A 19,133-nucleotide genomic window follows, 5' to 3' on the forward strand; every position below is an offset into this window, starting at 1 on the left:
AAGTGTTAATTGGTCCATTTACAACAGACAGTGTATACAAAACGTATTACATCTGCTTTTAATGAAGTATTTAAAAAAATAAAGAAACGTGTGCAAGGATTTTAAGTAAATACTTTTAAAGTCTTAACATGTTTCTTATAAAAATGTACAACTCCCCTTCCCTCTTGGTTGTCAGGCTTGCCACAGACTGTGTTTTAGTTTTTCCTCTGTGTGTGTGTTTAGTATTTCCTGTTTTTAGTTCCCGTCAGCGCTCTTATTTTGTCTGTTTCCTGTTTTTTCCCCTGTGTGCAGTTTCCCCCTCAGCTGCGGCTGATTGGCACCTGGCCGCACCTGTCGTCAATCAGCCTGCTCCTATTTAGGCCTGTCTTCCCAGCCAGTCAGTGCTGGATTATTGTCAAGTCGATGTCGCTCTTGTCGTTGCTACCTGTCGTGTCGTGTTTTGTCAATGCAGCAATGCGGTAAGCTTTATTTGATTGCGGTTCTTAGATTACTGCCTTTTGTTCACTGCCTCCAAGTTTGTTTTCATATTTCATGTACGACTTCTGTTTCCTGCTCGAGAGCTGCTAACTCTCATGCTAGCTCTTTTTGTTTGTTATCCGCCCACGTGCACGCTTTATGTTTGTACCCTTTGTTTGTTTTTGTCTTAGTGTTTTAAATTAAATCTTGTTTTCCTGCTAAATGCCTCTGCATCTCGGGGTTCGTCACCAACTAACTGACATTTGTATTATCATGAGTAATAATAATAATAAAAAAAGACAGGAGGTTACCTACAGCCACATGTTAATAGGAATGTTTTCTTGAGCCAGCAGCACTAATTTAAGCTTTTTTTGTATCCCACACACTCACTGGTTATAAAAAAAACAAACTCAGCTGTTAATTTAATTATGTCAAGGTGCTAATTACATCAGTTTTTAAAATGGTATATTAATTGTAATGAATGATTATAATAAATATGACAGCGTTCACTGTCATAATTAAAAACTAAAACCCAAGTTTGTGTAAAAACAGCATCTTGTCAGCCCTAACAATACCACAAGATGGAGCCACATACCCCATCCATCCATCCATCCATTTCTTACCGCTTGTCCCGTTCGGGGTTGCTGGAGCCTATCTCAGCTACGTTCGGGCGGAATGCGGTGTACACCCTGGACAAGTTGCCACCTCATCACACGGCCTACACGGATAGAAAACATTCCCACTCACATTCAGATGTCATGCAGCTCTTAGAATGGAATGGAGCTGTAAAAGATAGCAAATGATATGAAAGACGTAGCATGGCCCCTGGAGAAGATGACTCCAATAGAAAGTACTTACAGGGACCATGAAAAGTAATAATAATGACGCTGACCTCCACAGTTACACCTCAGGGCTTCACCTGGACAAAGTGTCATTAATAGACACTTTTTACTCTCAGCTCCAAAAATTACCACATTAATACAAATCTATTAAGAATGTAAAATATAATTTTTCAAACCTTAATCTTTTTTACATTTGTTATATCATTTTTGTCATATGAGGACTCCAAAATAAGTTGTACTGTTGAATGTTTGTTACCTGGTTACTACAGCTTTGATTAGGTCGCACATTTTATCATAAATTCAACTTGATGATTTAGAATGCAATTATGACTTTATTCTAGTAAATTTATTGAAAAAATGTTTTTTTCATATATTACAGCTTTTTCTTGATTAATGACTTCATTCAAGTAAACGTAGGATTTTCCCCTCATATTAAAACTTTAAATAAAATGACCACAATTTACATTACAATTAAGATTTAATCAGCAATAATTTTCTAAATGTATATTAGTATGTTTTAATGACAATTTGTATGCCCTTTTAAATCACAAGAACCCCTAATTACACGGGTAAAAACAAAGTATTTTTCTAAAAAATGCTTATTTTAGGTATGACTAGTTCAAAAATGTTTATTGTATTGTAAAGTTTGAAGCAAATGGAAATTTATGGTATTTTAAAAATGAAACGTTTTACTTTGAGGTCCAGGGTGTACCCTGCCTTCCGCCCGATTGTAGCTGAGATAGGCGCCAGCGCCCCCGCGACCCCGGAAGGGAATAAGCGGTAGAAAATGGATGGATGGATGGTCCAAAAACTGTTTCTCTTGTGAAACTGTAATGTATAGTTATTTAAATGGTAGACCTAACCAAAATGTATAAGGTAAGTTTTTTATTTTATTTTGTTGTTAGAACATATAATTTAAATAAAACAAATTATGCATTTTCTTTAAAAAAAATAATTAAAAAAAAAGGCATTAAGTGAAACAGTTGGGATGAGGTTATTATTATAATTAACATTTAATTGTCTATATGACTACTTTCGGAGCATGTCAGAATCTACATTAAAGAAAAAAACCCTTTTTATACTTAAGTCCCAAAAAAGGTTAATGAAAATGATTTTTTATGTAAATTTTAACCACATCAAATAAAACACAAAATATATAATATTTTTCAAAAAGGATGTGCAAAGTGGAATATTTAGAATGCCATAAAGACATGGCCTTGACTAGGACTGGTATTTTTTTCAGGGCAAAACGGAATGTCAAAATAAACAAACCAGAAAGACATCCAAAACGTACACCTCTCTGGTTGATGTAACCCGGGGTTCGGCAACCGCATACGGCTCTTTAGCTCCATCTTAGCGGCTCCTCAGAACCTTTTCAAAAAATGGAAAAAGATGGAGGGAGGGGGGGGGGAATGTATATATACATATATATATATTTAATATGGTTTCTGTAGGAGAAAAAACATAACACAAACCTCCCTAATTGTTAGAAATTCCCACTGTTTATATTAAACTCGCTTCACCAATAACAGTATTTGGCGAGCGCCGCGTTGTCCTATTAATTTCGCCGGTCCTTGAACTCACTGTAGTTTGTTTACATGTATAACTTTCTGACGCTGCCACTCCTTTGCCTCATTTTGTCCACCAAACTTTTTATGCGGTGGGTGTTACGTTTCAAGATGGCTCAAAGTCTAGGGATCGTAGGAGAACACAACATAAAAATGTATAAATCAAATAAGTTGTAAATTACAGACGCTAAGAATTGAAAACAAAACTAGTGTATTGAAAAGTGAAGTGAAGTGAAGTGAATTATATTTATATAGCGCTTTTCTCTAGTGACTCAAAGCGCTTTACATAGTGAAACCCAATATCTAAGTTACATTTAAACCAGTGTGGGTGGCACTGGGAGCAGGTGGGTAAAGTGTCTTGCCCAAGGACACAACAGCAGTGACTAGGATGGCAGAAGCGGGAATCGAACCTGCAACCCTCAAGTTGCTGGCACGGCCACTCTACCAACCGAGCTATGCCGCCCCAAAAGTAACCATGGGGGGGTTACAACAAAGACACAACACTAGCCTAGCTTTGGAATACAAGTGCTGTTAAAGAAATGAACAAAACATACCAAAATACACCTCTAGAAAAGAAAGGTAAGCTGACTAACTAAAGCTATTTAATTAGCATAAAGCAAAAACCTACCTAACTACTCTAACCAAAGAGGGGGTCCAAAACATACAAGGGTGACAGCCACCACTAAGCCTTATGTCTCTATATACAAACAAATCCTACATGTGTAGTGTATAGAGGCCTCTGTCTAACCTTTCCCAAGACTAGGCCGCAGATACTTACAAAGGTTGAAAGGTCAAACAAAAAGTAAGACAAAAGAAAAAAAAACAGGTGACACAAGTTTAGCAAAGAGCTTAAAAAAAATGATAGCAAAAAAAAGTAGCGCCAAAGACAAAGTAGCGTCTCTCAAAGCTCCACACAGCATGTTGGAAAAAGAATCCCCCTTACCAGTGGTGAGCAGGAGGTTTTAAGCAGCACAGGATGAACAGTGGACCCGGATTGGCTGGCTGATTAACAGGTGAAATGAGGAACAGATGGGAACAGGAACCGGTTGATTGGCAGCAGAGGTCATGATTGAGTGTGACCTGTTCAAACAAAAGAAAACAAAAACAAACCACCACTACCTGGAACGTAAGAGTGGGTTAATGCACTAAAGTGAGCTTTGTTGATGTTATTGACTTGTGTGGAGTGCTAATCACGATGCTAACATGCTATTTAGGCTTGCTGTATGTGCATATTGCATCATCATGCCTCGTTTGTAGGTATGTTTAAGCTCATTTAACATTCTTTACTTATGTCCTCTGTCTATTCAATTTATATTTGCACGTCTCATGACATTTTATCTGTATGTAATATTGGCTGCATTTCTGATAGTTGTTTGTGTGCCATGCTGTTCCAGACCACAGCAAAAGTTACCCAGCTTGCAAACACTGTAATAAATCCATGAAAAGAAGACAACCTGCCATTTTCTTTAACGTGGACACACACATTTATACCTTCGACCATTCTGAGCCAGTAATTTCCAGGAGTTATTTCACCCTCTGTTATGTTAATGTCTTTCAATACTGCATCAGCCTGCGACACTGTCATTTTGATAGTAGGCTAATATAGACACTTACATCATGTGTTGCCTTCATTATAACAAGTATAGGCTTTTAATTTGTGCGGCTCCGAACAGATTTGTTTTGTATTTTTGGCAGAATATGGCTCTTTTAACATTTAGTCTTGCCGACCCCTGATATAACCGATGCAAGGAGCAAAATCTCACATACAGTGAGACAAAAAAGTATTTAGAGTTGAGTTTATACCAAAAAGTTCTATTTTGGTTTCATCTGACCACATGACATTCTCCCAATCCTCTGCTGTATCATCCATGTATCCATTTAGGTATAAACTCAACTCGTCGTGTTTGGAGGAAGAAAAATACTGAGTTGCATCCCAAGAACACCAGACCTACTGTGAAGCATGGGGGTGGAAACATCATGCTTTGGGGTTGTTTTTCTGCTAAGGGGACAGGACGATTGATCCGTGTTAAGGAAAGAATGAATGGGGCCATCTATTGTGAGATTTTGAGCCAAAACCTCCTTCCATCAGTGAGAGCTTTGAATGGTTGACCAAATACTTATTTTCCACCATAATTTACAAATAAATTCTTTAAAATTCCTACAATGTGAATTCCTGGATTTTTTTTCCACATTCTGTCTCTCACAGTTGAAGTGTACCTATGATGAAAATTACAGACCTCTGTCATCATTTTAAGTGGGAGAACTTGCACAATCGGTGGCTGACTAAATACTTTTTTGCCCCACTGTATTAAACTCACCCTAACTCACAACCAAAATGACCAGTAGAGCAAGTACAAGTCTTCATGTTGCTTGATGACACGAGTCTGCAGGAATAAAAGCCGGAAAGGATAAGAAAGCATGAATATTTGTTACATGAATGTGCAAAAAAGAGATGACCACACTGTACCTTAAAGATGTTGTTGGTCTGAAAGTGTATTCTGGATGTGAAGCCCCTAGCTCGCTCCTCTTTATAGCAACCAATAAGTAAATATTACTGCATGAAAACAAGTTTATCATTAAATTGGTGAGTGAGGAAAGGTCAGATTACACAATAAATGCAAACCAAAAAAAAATCAGTGTGCCACACTGTGTAAACAAATAAACAATCATCAAGCTCCTTGAACTGTAGAACTTAAAAAAAAAGTAATATAGTGTGTGACGCTGCTTCAATAAATCCTAACAACTCGGATTTAGGCGACAAATAGATGCAATGTTGGCTTATATAATCAGCTTGAGTCAGCTATGACACTTTTGCTCTTTAAAAGGGATAACGTGCATTCAAAGATTTAGCATTTCTGAGCTTATTCCTTGAAAGCACACAACATGTGGGACTTTCTTTATTTGCTGCACAAAAAGAGGCATTGAGAGTTTTGGAAATGAAAGTGATCTAATTTGCCTCGGTTGGGTTTTATTGAATTCACGATTCAGTCACTTTACAAATCCGACAAACATGTACGCCGTGTTGCATGAACACACAATCATCTTAGCTTGTCGTCTAGAATGCTTACACATTGATTTTTGCAAACATTTTCCTTAGGAAAAAGAATATTTTACCATGCAAGGAGGTAACACGCATCGCGAGCTGGAAGAAAATATGCTAAAGTTTAGACACGAGTCGGTAAAAGTTGAGATAATGCACACAAAAAACAACCATATGCCTTTTGCATAGAAATGCTCAAAACTACACAGGAGGAGTATTAGGGCCACACACATATCTAAAATGAGGAAAAACGTTGTGTTATGTTTACAGGGAAAAAATTTTTTTCTTACTATATACTAACTCTATGGGTGAAAAATAATATTTTTTGTAAATATTCCCAAGTTTTCCTCATGTAGCTAAAACTTTATTAATGTAATAAAATAACTTTTTTTCCTCATACTATTCGGAGTTAATTATCATCAAAATATATAACTTTGTCAACAAGTTTATATTTGTGAAAAATCCCCAAAGTTTTCTAATATAACCTTAAAGTTATTTTTTTTTGTGTTTGTATCAATTTTTTTTCTCAAAATATTCTGACATTTTATTGTAAAATGACTTAATTTTTCCTTTTAATATTTATTATTTATTTTTAGAAATTACAATGTTTTTCTCCACTTTATTCCTGTAAATTTGTGACCTTCATCTTGTTACCATTTTATTTTCAGTAAATAATGAGATTTTTCATAATACTACATTATCATTGTAAGATTATGATTTTTTTCTTGTAGAATTATGTATCAGGGTTTTTTTTACATAATATTCTGACATTTTTCTTGTAAAAATACACATTTTTTTCTCTTAATATTACAAATGTATTCTCTGAAAATTATGAATCTTTCTAATAGTACTACAAGTTTATTCTAGTAAAATTATGCCTTTATTCTTTTGAAATTATCAGTTTTTGTCATATAATATTCTAACATTTTTCTTGTAAAATTACACCTTTTTTGTCTTAATATTACCACTTTATTTTGGAAAATTATGAATCTTTCAAATAGTACTAGAAGATTATTCTTGTAAAATTATGACTTAAGTCTTTAAAAATTATTTGTTTTTTGTCATATAATATTCTGACATTTTTCTTGTAAAATGACACCTTTTTTCTCTTAATGTTACCAAAATCATTCTTGGAAAATTATTAATCTTTATAATAGTAAGTACTACAAGATTATTCTTGCAAAATTATGACATTATTCTTGTAAAATTCTTAGTTTTTGTCATATAATATTATGACATTTTTCTCGTAAAATGACACCATTTTTTGTTGTGATATTACCACTTTATTCTTGGAAAATTATTAATCTTTTTAATAGTACTGCAAAATTATTCTTGTAAAATTATGACTTTATTCTTGTAAAACTTTTAGTTTTTGTCATATAATATTCTTACAATTTTCTTGTAAATGTACACATTTTTTTGTCTTAATATTACCACTTTATACTGGGAAAATTATGAATCTTTCTAATAGCACTACAAAATTATTCTTGTAAAACTATAATTAGTTTATCCTTTGAAAATTATTATTTTTTTGTATCATATAATATTCTCACATTTTTCTTGTAAAATGGCACCTTTTTTGTCGTAATATTACCACTTTATTTCGGAAAATTATGAATCTTTCTACTAGTACTACAAGATTATTCTTGTAAAATTATGACTTAAGTCTTGTAAAATTATTTGTTTTTTGTCAGATAATATTCTGACGTTTTTCTTGTAAAATGAAGCCTTTTTTCTCTTAATGTTACCACATTATTCTTGGAAAATTATTAATCTTTATAATAGTAAGTACTACAAGATTATTCTTGCAAAATGATGACATTATTCTTGCAAAATTCTTAGTTTTTGTCATATAATATTCTGACATTTTTCTCGTAAAATTACACTTTTTTTTGGTTGTGATATTACCACTTTAATCTCGGAAAATTATTAATCTTTTTAATAGTACTACAAGACTGTTCTTGTAAAATTATGACTTTATTCTTGTAAAACTTGTAGTTTTTGTCATATAATATTCTGAAATTTTTCTTGTAAAATGACACTATTTTTTTTCTTAATGTTACAACATTATTCTTGGAAAATTACTAATCTTTATAATAGCAAGTACTACAAGATTATTATTGTAAAATTATGACATTATTCTTGTAAAATTCTTAAGTTTTTGTCATATAATATTCTGACATTTTTCTCGTAAAATGACACCGTTTTTGTTGTGATATTACCACTTCATTCTCGGAAAATTATCAATCTTACTAATAGTACTACAAGACTATTCTTGTAAAACTATTACTTTATCCTTTTAAAATTATCAGGTTTTTTTGTCATATAATATTCTGACATTTTTCTTGTAAAATTACACCTTTTTTGTCATGATATTACCACTTTATTCTCTGAAAATTATGAATCTTTCTAATAGTGCTACAAGATTATTCTTGTAAAATGATGACTTTATTCTTGTAAAAATATTTTTCCACATAATTTTCTGACATTGTTCCTGTAAAATGACATCTTTTTTCTCTTAATATTACCACTTTATTCTCAGAAAATGAGTTTTTCTCTTAATGCTACAACATTATTCTTGTAAAATGAAGACTTTAGTCTTGTAACATTTCAAACATTTTTTCTAATATTGCTTTATTGTCCAAAATAATGACATTCTTGTAAAATTATTTTTCCCACATACTATTAAAACTTAACTCTAGTTAAATCAAACTTTTTATATCATTGCAACGATTTTAAAATTCAAACTAGTTTTCTTACTTTACAATTTTAGGTTTTTTCCCTTAATATATGAACTTTCTTTTAAATTACCATTTTCTTCTTGCGATATTATGTCTTTACTCATTTAACTCTCATAATATAACTACTTTACTGTCAACAATGTAAATATTTACGTGGTAATAATGGCATTGTTCTCCTAGAAGTAGTATTTTGAGGTGTGTGTGTGTGTGTGTCCCTAATACTGCATGAAGTTGGACAAACATGAGATCCTGGGGGACTTACTGTCCAGTAAGTGGGCTTCAGGGGGTCTGCAAGCTTATTTCCAAACACTGTTAAGAAGCTGTATGAACTGATGTGTATGATGTGAGGTCCAGGCATCAGGAGTGATCCGTGCTCGGCGTCTGGACACAAATACTGGGCTTTGGCGACGTCCCAGCGTCCCTGCCAGTCCCCAGTAGGCACTCCAGACTGGCGTGTTCCACAGAGGGGGTGGAATCTGGGAGTAAAGGGAGATGCGAGACTTCCGCTCGCGTGTCCTCGTGTGGGGTTTGGGCTGGACTGGGACGGGAATGCGTGTGCAGGTTGAGAAGAGGGTAAGAGGAAGTGGCGGATGGAGCCAGGAGGTTGTCTGTGGATGAGTTCGTACCAAAACAAAAACGTTCGTCGCCGTCGGCGGGGGGCTGCAGGCACAAAGTGGGCTGGGACTGACTGATGGTGGTCGGGCTCGCACTGAGAGGTCTGCCCAGGGGGTCGGCATGTCCGGAGTTAGGCACAAGGCTTGGGCTGTCACCTGGGAAGCCGCCTCTGGTGCTAAGAAGGGAGGGGCCGGTCCAAGGGGGCGTGGTCGAGCTGGAGCTGTGATGCTGGGCTAACCCTGGATGAGGCATGGAGGCGTGGTGGCCCCAGTGGGCACAAGGGGGCACACTTGGTAGGCTGTGAGAGTCATGGCTGCCCGCGTTGAAAGAGGGCGCCCTGGGCACCATCTGATGGACAAGAGGGTAGGAGTACTGATGTGTGGAGGACATGTGGGCTTGGAGGAGATGCATCATGTGCTGCAGGACTTGGGTGAGCTCCGATACTTCCTGGTTTAACGTTCCCACCTGCAGAGGCAAGTGACAAATGAAGCAGTCCTCCGAGCAGATGTGGCTTCAAACCCGCAGGGACGGTAATAACTGACACAAATAGGTGAGGAAGTAGACAAAGGAGTGTGGGGAATGACGCAGGGAGGAAGGTGGCGCATTGCTGAGGTAGTCATCGTATAATTTTGCTTTTTTACAATGTTGAGTCAGCTCTCTGGGCTCCACATTGCACGCCGATGATGAATTATGGCAGGAACCTACAGTACTTACTGTGAGACCACCTGGTCCTGATTGCATCTTATTTTCATTCATCATCTGGACTACACAGAAGATGGAGGAACATCACCTGTGTTCAGGCCAGGAGGTTTTTCAGATAATGATATTCATATTATATTGTTGACAACTTTTTCTCCTAATAATATGAAATTACTCTCCAAAGGATATGTTCCTCGCCATAAGACAACTTTGAATTTCTGACTTAATTCTTGTAAATATATTCAATGTTTCCTCTTGGAAAATGACTATATATTTTTTTAATATTTTCACTTTATCCTACAAAATGACGGTTTTTCTCATAATACCCCAACTTATACATTTTTCCTACCATATTATTTAGGTTTTATTGTTTTAAAATAACGTTTTTTTTCCTACATAAAAACAATTTACGCTAAGAGGTCTAAGTAGTTTTTTTTCCCATCATGCAACTTTAAAATTCTGACTTGATTCTTGTAAATGTATTAGATTTTTTTGTCTTGAAAAATATATTTTTTCAATGTGAAAATAAAAGTTTAGTTTTCTTCCTTGTAGTACTACAACTATTTATTTTTTCTTTCATAATATTCAGATTTTATTGTTGAAAATGTACAACTTTTTTCACTGAATAAAATGTTTCACCTCCATAATACAACTTTAAAATTCTGACTGAATCAGATGTTTTTCCACTGAACATTACTTCATCTTTAAAAAAACAAAAACATTTTTTGGTCATCATGCTTTAACTTATTATTTTTGTCTCACAATATTTTGATTTTATTGTTGCAAAATGACAACTTTTTTCGCTTAATATGAATTTACTCTCAGAATTTACTGTCCCCATAATAAAACTTTAAAATTCAGAATTATACTTAAACCGTTTTTTTGCTTTTGGAAAATGAAAATGTTTTTCTATCATTATATTTATTAAATCCGCAAAAAACATTTTCTTATAATACCATAACTTTATTCCTATAAAATTTATAATTTCTCTCACTTAATTGCTCCCCCTTTAAAAGATTTTTTTCAGCTTTGATGTTGCAGATTTTCATGATGTCCTGAAGGTAACATCACACCACCTGTGCGCCGAACTAGATAATGATAATAATAATAAAAACAATAATTCATCAATTCTATGAAGTGTTTTTCATCAATATTTAAAAGAACTTGGTAAAAAAAAGTTTCATTACACATTAAAATTGAACATATCTGTTTATAAATGATAATTTTTTTTTTTTACACAAATAGGCTAACTTAGCATGATGTTTCTGTATGAGTATATTGTTAGCATTGTAGCTCACTTAGCTATGCCAGTGTTGCTAACGTTTGTGTTTTCTTGTGTAACTCCTTAATGCAGAGGTGTCAAACTCATTTTAGATCGGGGGCCAGATGGAGAAAAATCTACTCCCAAGTGGGCCGGACTGGTAAAATCACGGCACGATAACTTAAAAATAAAGACAACTTCAGAACTTTGTTTGAAAATAGGACAGACACATTCTGAAAATGTACGGATCGTAATTTTCTTGAGGTTTTTTTTTTTACACTTACTTGTTGCGGTTAATAGTATTCTATTTGTATTTGTCGTTATTTATCCATCCATCTTCTTCTGCTTATCCGAGGTCGGGTCGCGGGGGCAACAGCCTAAGCAGGGAAACCCAGACTTCCCTCTCCCCAGCCACTTCGTATAGTTCTTCCCGGGGGATCCCGAGGCGTTCCCAGGCCAGCCGGGAGACATAGTCTTCCCAACGTGTCCTGGGTCTTCCCGTGGCCTCCTACCTGTTGGACGTGCCCTAAACACCTCCCTAGGGAGGCGTTCGGGTGGCATCCTGACCAGATCCCCAAACCACCTCATCTGGCTCCTCTCGATGTGAAGGAGCAGCGGCTTTACTTTGAGTTCCTCCCGGACGACAGAGCTTCTCACCCTATCTCTAAGGGAGAGCCCCGCCACAAGGCGGAGGAAACTCATTTCGGCCGCTTGTACCCATGATCTTATCCATCCATTTTCTACCGCTTATTCCCTTTTGGGGTCACGTGGGGCGCTGGCGCCTATCTCAGCTACAATCGGGCGGAAGGCGGGGTACACCCTGGACAAGTCGCCTTCGTTATTTATATTTTCTGAATTATTTATGTGATAATGTTCATCAGTCAAATCATTGGTGTCAATTTTCAATCCATCAAGATAAATTACAGGATGTTATTTATGTAGTTTGAACATTTTCCTTGAGTGATGTACTAACATCATGTGGTTCGTTTTGTACATATGTAGCATCATCTACAGCAGGGGTCACCAACCTTTTTGAAACAAAGAGCTACTTCTTGGGTACTGATTAATGCGAAGGGCTACCAGTTTGATACACACTTAAATAAATTGCCAGAAATAGCCAATTTGCTCAATTTACCTTTAATAAATAAATCTATATATATAAAAAAATGGGTATTGCTGTCTGTCATTCCGTCGTACACTTTTTTTTTCCTTTTACGGAAGGTTTTTTATCGAGAATAAATGATGAAAAAAACACTTAATTGAACGGTTTAAAAGAGAAGAAAACACGAAAAAAATGAAAATTAAATTTTGAAACATAGTTTATCTTCAAATTCGACTCTTTAAAATCCAAAATTCAACCGAAAAAAATAAAGAGGAAAAACTAACTAATTCGAATCTTTTTTTGAAAAAAATGAGAAAAGAATTTATGGAACATCATTAGTAATTTTTCCTGGTTAAGATTAATTTTACAATTTTGATGACATGTTTTAAATAGGTTGAAATTCCAATCTGCACTTTGTTATAATATATAACAAATTGGACCAAGTTATATTTCTAACAAAGACAAATCATTATTTCTTCTGGATTTTCCAGAAAGTTTTTTAAAAAATAAATTAAAAGGACTTTGAAATAAGATTTAAATTTGATTGTAAAGATTTCCTAGATTTGCCGGAATAATTTTTTTTGAATTTTAATCATAATAAGTTTGAAGAAATATTTCACAAATATTCTTTGTCGAAAAACAGAAGCTTAAATGAAGAATTAAATTGAAATGTATTTATTATTCTTTATAATAATAAAAAATGGTTTTACTTGAACATGGATTTAAATTGTCAGGAGATAAGAGGAAGGAATTTAAAAGGTAAAAAGGTCAAGTGTTTAAAAATCCTAAAATCATTTTTAAGGTTGTATTTTTTCTCTAAAATTGTCTTTCTGAAAGTTTTAAGAAGCAAAGTAAAAAAAGTAAATTAATTTATTCAAACAAGTGAAGACCAAGTCTTTAAAATATTTTCTTGGATTTTCAAATTCTATTTGAGTTTTGTCTCTCTTAGAATTAAAAATGTCAAGCAAAGCGAGACCAGCTTGCTAGTAAATAAATAAAATTTAAAAAATAGAGGCAGCTCACTGGTAAGTGCTGCTATTTGAGCTATTTATAGAACAGGCCAGCGGGCGACTCATCTGGTCCTTACGGGCACCGCGTTGGTGACCCCTGATCTACAGAGATAAAAATAATTGCTATTATGACATCCAGTGGACACATTTAGAACAGCGGTTTCTTTCATTCAAAAATTTCAGGTAAATTTTTAAAGTTGGCTAACTCATCCTGCGGGCCGGATAAAACCTGTTCGTGGGCCTAATCCGGCCCTCGGGCCTTACGTTTGACACCCCTGCCTTAATGTTACATTGTTGTATGTGATACAAGCACGGAGTTACAGCGTATATTTCAAAAGTGTACAGTATTGCTTCTTGGAGACACACTATTAGAGACATGTGGGGACAAACAATGCTCATTAGCATTAAAGCTACAGACAAACATAATAATGGCGTGTTATCAGCAAACTGTTATAATTATTGGTATCAAAGCTGGATTTTTGGACAACACTTTCATTACATGATGTGACACTTATTTAAAACTGTTGTATAAAAAGGGAAAATAGTGTGCCAGCAACAACTTGTTACCTTTTGGTGGAGTTGGCTTATACTCTGCCGGACTTCCTCGGTTTCCAGAAGCAGAGAATTGACTCGCGTGGAATCTGGAAATATAGATAATAGTAAATAGTTTGTATTTCCGGCCTTCTACTCTTTTAGTAGTAGTAGATTCAGTCATTTTACTCTGAAAAAGATGTGAGAGGAGTCCTGCACATTAAAGTTAGTGCCAACTTTCCATTATTGTTCCCCAAAGCTCCATCACTAACCACATTTGGTCCTAATGCCAGCAGACTGTAATCAAGAAAGAAAAAAACTAACTAGCTCCTAATGAGATGGATACTCGGAGTGAACAGGTACAATTTTATTATATTTTTATATCATGTTATATTGTGTTGTTTATGTCTTGTAACTTTTCTATAACAATAAAAACAAAAACACATTGAAACAAAACATAACTTCATTCCATGTTGTGATCTTTTATTAACTATGACTTCAATATAATCTTAAATACTTTAAAAAATCAGCTTTTTACAGATGATGTGGTCCTGATCTGGCCAAGATTTTCAGCTCTCGCTGGATCGGTTCGCAGCCGAGTGTGAAGCGACCGGGATGAGAATCAGCACCTCCAAGTCCGAGTCCATGGTTCTCGCCCGAAAAAGGGTGGAGTGCCATCTCCGGGTTGGGGGGGAGACCCTGCCCAAGTGGCTGGGGAGAGGAAAGTCTGGGCTTCCCTGCTTAGGCTGCTGCCCACGCGACCCGACCTCGGATAAGCGGAAGAAAATGGATGGATGGACTTTAATAAATAAGTTAAAAAAAACCCACTTTTTTGGGTATTAACAGGACTTCCTCCTCATTACTATTTTTAGGGGATAAAATTATGAATCCTATCAAAAATAAATACGTCTATTATCTACACCAAATAAAAAAACGACAGCATTTATAATTTTCTTCTTATAAAATGACAACATTATTCCTGTAAAGTAAAACATTTCTTCATAACTTTACACATTTATTCTTTTATACTTTGTTTATACTTCACTTGTACTTTTACTGTAGTAGACTCATATTCCTCCACATTATATTACAACTTTATTCCTGTACAATCACAACTTTTCTTGAAATGTAAAAGTCTGACTTTATTGTAGTAGCGTCACAATTTTCCCCCAGAAAATCTAATTAATTTATTCTCGTAATATTATAAGTTTCTCTGTAAAAGTCTGACTTTATTGTGGTATAATGATGTATTCCATATTGTAACAACTGTATCCTTATATTAGTATAACCAAATGTCCACCCTGGCAAGACAACTTGGTTATTGAAATAATAAACCAGAGTTAACCCTGCTACAATGCGTCTTGCATCGATGGTCACTGCAACACACACGATGACGGCTGGAGACCTGTCACAGGGACATTCTTCAAAGTTACACAACTCCCACATTGTTCATCTGATTCAAACTGTTCCGACATCAAAATATTCACCCTGTTTGGGAATTGACTGCTCTACTTCAACATATCTAAAAATAAAATCCAGGATTTCCCATAATTCCTTTTTTTTTTCATTTTCCCCATTCAAAATAAATTGACCATTTTTCAATCTTCCACAATTCCTACATTCTTCAACCCATTCAGACCATTTCACATTCAACACATTCAACTCCTCCTGGACGTTTGAACTACCATTTTTCCACATTCAACAAATTTCCAGGAATTCCTGTGTTTTTTTCTAACCATATTTCCAACCTTTTTCCATCCCATTTCAACTGATCCACCGTAAAAACATTTTTCTTAGTCTGGACAAAAAAACAAGTTGGTTTAGGAACTGAAAATATTACCGGTCTTCCCGAAATTCCACAATACAATTTCTCAATTAAAAAACTGTTAATACTTTAACATTTCTTGACGGATTTAAACAATTCCAACATCCACCAATTCAACTCATTCAGGACATTCATACTATTAATCTTTTTTTTTTTAATCCAACTTTTCCCAAAATTCCAGGAAGTTCCCCTTTAAATCTATGGGACATTCTTCAAAGTTACACAACTCCCACATCGTTCATCTGATTCAAACTGTTCCGACTTCAAAATATTCACCCTGTTTGGGAATTGAATGCTCTACTTCAACTATTCTAAATTAAAAATCCAGGATTTCCCATAATTCCTTTTTTTTTCATTTTCCTCATTCAAAATGAATTGACCATTTTTCAAACTTCCACAATTCCTATATTCTTCAAGCCATTCAGACCATTCCACCTTCAACACATTCAACTCATCCTAGATGTTCAAACTACCATTTTTCCATCCATCCATTTCTACCGCTTTTTCCATTAGGGGTCACGGGGGGCGCTGGTGCCTATCTCAGCTACAATCGGGCAGAAGGCGGTGTACACCCTGGACAAGTCGGCACCTCATCGCAGGGCCTACCATTTTTCCACTTTCATCAAATTTCCAGGAATGTATCTTTTTTTTCTAACCATATTTCCAACCTTTCTCTATCCCATTTTAACTGTTCCACCGTAAAAACATTTTTTCTTAGTGAGGACTAAGAAAAACTTCAAGATTTCTTGACGGATTTAAACAATTCCAACACCAACCAACTCAGCTCATTCAGGACGTTCATGCGATGAATCTTTTTTTTTTTGTTAAATCCCACTTTTCCTAAAATTCCAGGAAGTTTTCATTGAAAAGAATGGGACCTTTTTCCAAGTTGCACAATTTTCACGATTTTTCAACCTATTCAAACCATTCCAACATCAACACATTCCACTCATCCTGGACATTCAAACCAACACTTTCCCAAGTTCCAAACCAAAAATCCGGTTTTCCTGGAAATTCAAACTCTTCAACATTCAAACCATTCCAACATTCAAACTATTCTTACATTCATACTAAATTCAGTCAGCATTTAAGTTCAACTTCAGCATTGGAGCATTCACACGCAATTCCTTCAGGAATTGCCTCATCTAGTTCTGTTTACTATGAATATTGTTGTGCAGGTCGCTACAATAAATAGAGTATTAGCTTTCACGGCTATGCTGATGACACCCAACTCTACATGCCCCTAAAGCTGACCAACACGCCGGACTGTAGTCAGTTGGAAGCGTGTCTTAATGAAATTAAACAATGGATGTCCGCTAACTTTTTGCAACTTAACGCCAAAAAAACGGAAATGCTGATTATCGGTCCTGCTAGACACCGACCTCTATTTAATAATACAACTTTAACATTTGACAACCAAATAATAAAACAAGGTGACTCGGTAAAAAATCTGGGTATTATCTTCGACCCAACTCTCTCCTTTGAGTCACACATTAAAAGCGTTACTAAAACGGCCTTCTTTCATCTCCGTAATATCGCTAAAATTCGCTGCATTCTGTCCACTAAAGACGCCGAGATCATTATCCATGCGTTTGTTACGTCTCGTCTCGATTACTGTAACGTATTATTTTCGGGTCTCCCCATGTCTAGCATTAAAAGATTACAGTTGGTACAAAATGCGGCTGCTAGACTTTTGACAAGAACAAGAAAGTTTGATCATATTACGCCTGTACTGGCTCACCTGCACTGGCTTCCTGTGCACTTTAGATGTGACTCTAAGGTTTTACTACTTACGTATAAAATACTACATGGTCTAGCTCCAGCCTATCTTGCCGATTGTATTGTACCATATGTCCCGGCAAGAAATCTGCGTTCAAAAGACTCCGGTTTATTAGTGATTCCTAGAGCCCAAAAAAAGGCTGCGGGCTATACAGCGTTTTCCGTTCGGGCTCCAGTACTCTGGAATGCCCTCCCGGTAACAGTTCGAGATGCTACCTCAGTAGAAGCATTTAAGTCTCACCTTAAAACTCATCTGTATACTTTAGCCTTTAAATAGACCTCCTTTTTAGACCAGTTGATCTGCCGCTTCTTTTCTTTCTCCTATGTCCCCCCCTCCCTTGTGGAGGGGGTCCCGTCCGATGACCATGGATGAAGTACTGGCTGTCCAGAGTCGAGACCCAGGATGGACCGCTCGTCGGGACCCAGGATGGACCGCTCGTCTGTATCGGTTGGGGACATCTCTACGCTGCTGATCCGCCTCCGCTTGAGATGGTCTCCTGTGGACGGGACTCTCGCCGTTGTCTTGGATCCGCTTGAACTGAACTCTCGCGGCTGTGTTGGAGCCACTATGGATTGAACTTTCACAGTATCATGTTAGACCCGCTCGACATCCATTGCTTTCGGTCCCCTAGAGGGGGGTGGGGGGGTTGCCCACATCTGAGGTCCTCTCCAAGGTTTCTCATAGTCAGCATTGTCACTGGCGTCCCACTGGATGTGAATTCTCCCTGCCCACTGGGTGTGAGTTTTCCTTGCCCTTTTGTGGGTTCTTCCGAGGATGTTGTAGTCGTAATGATTTGTACAGTCCTTTCAGACATTTGTGATTTGGGGCTATATAAATAAACATTGATTGATTGATTGATTGATAACAAACATTCAGCGTTGTTGAATAAACAAATGAAAGAAAAAAAGAGGTGGCAAGTGTGTGCCTACTTGATGACTGAAATAAAAGTGAAAGTCATCCCGTAATGATAGTGATCTTCTTTTGATCTCGCTACTTTAGATTCTAGCAACCGAAGCGAGCTTCTCACGTTTCCCCACAAGGAGGAGTGAGCTTTAAAGTGGCGCGTTAACCTGAAGCCATCTGGCACGCAGATAACCCCTGGCAGGCGGCGCTTTGGCTTACCTTTGGTGCCGCTGGCGCTTCCTGTTCTGGCTCTGGGCCCGGTGTGCTCCACATTGAAATGGAACGCGTGTCCATTGTCTTCGATGCCGTCCACAACCCTTAAACAGAGAGGTGGAGAGTGACACGAGAGTAGATCTTCAATTACGGCTGGAGCCAGCAGAGCGCTCACACGTGTGCCGGGAGAGAGGCGGATGGCAGAGGCCCAGGTGGACTTGGACACGACCTCTGAGCTCTCTGAACCAGCACTTACTCATATTTGCAACCTTCTGCAATACATGAACACAGACATTTTGGCTTGAGGAAGCCAATAGGGAAGGCCTGGGAAAAATACGGCCCGCCAGACGTTCTACCTAATTTTTTTAGACCTTTAACATCAAAACTAGTAACTGCCGTTTTTGATGTGCAGTGCTGTTTTTTAATGACCGTAAGTTTTGAACTATAGAAAGTCTTTCAATGGTTGAAATCTGCGCTTTTGGGTGTCTTATGAGTTATTACGGTAATCTACGTCACAGTAGCTCAGTTTAGTTTCAGTTTATTTGGA

General features: G+C 36.5%; 1 protein-coding gene across 1 annotated transcript in view; it reads right to left on the reverse strand.

Annotated features, from left to right (window-relative positions):
* Positions 1-5,803: 5,803 nt before the first annotated feature.
* LOC133558355 (potassium voltage-gated channel subfamily H member 4-like) overlaps positions 5,804-19,133 on the reverse strand; it is a 75,741-nt gene continuing 62,411 nt past the window's right edge. The window contains exons 16-18 of the mRNA XM_061909669.1: positions 18,593-18,690; positions 13,902-13,975; positions 5,804-9,727 (exon numbers count right to left, since the gene is read on the reverse strand). Coding sequence (XP_061765653.1) covers positions 9,005-9,727; positions 13,902-13,975; positions 18,593-18,690 — 895 coding nt within the window. The 3' untranslated portion in view covers positions 5,804-9,004. The remainder of the gene's footprint in view (positions 9,728-13,901; positions 13,976-18,592; positions 18,691-19,133) is intronic.

The sequence above is a fragment of the Nerophis ophidion genome, linkage group LG08 (assembly GCF_033978795.1).
Source record: "Nerophis ophidion isolate RoL-2023_Sa linkage group LG08, RoL_Noph_v1.0, whole genome shotgun sequence".
In the NCBI taxonomy this organism is placed as follows: domain Eukaryota; kingdom Metazoa; phylum Chordata; class Actinopteri; order Syngnathiformes; family Syngnathidae; genus Nerophis; species Nerophis ophidion.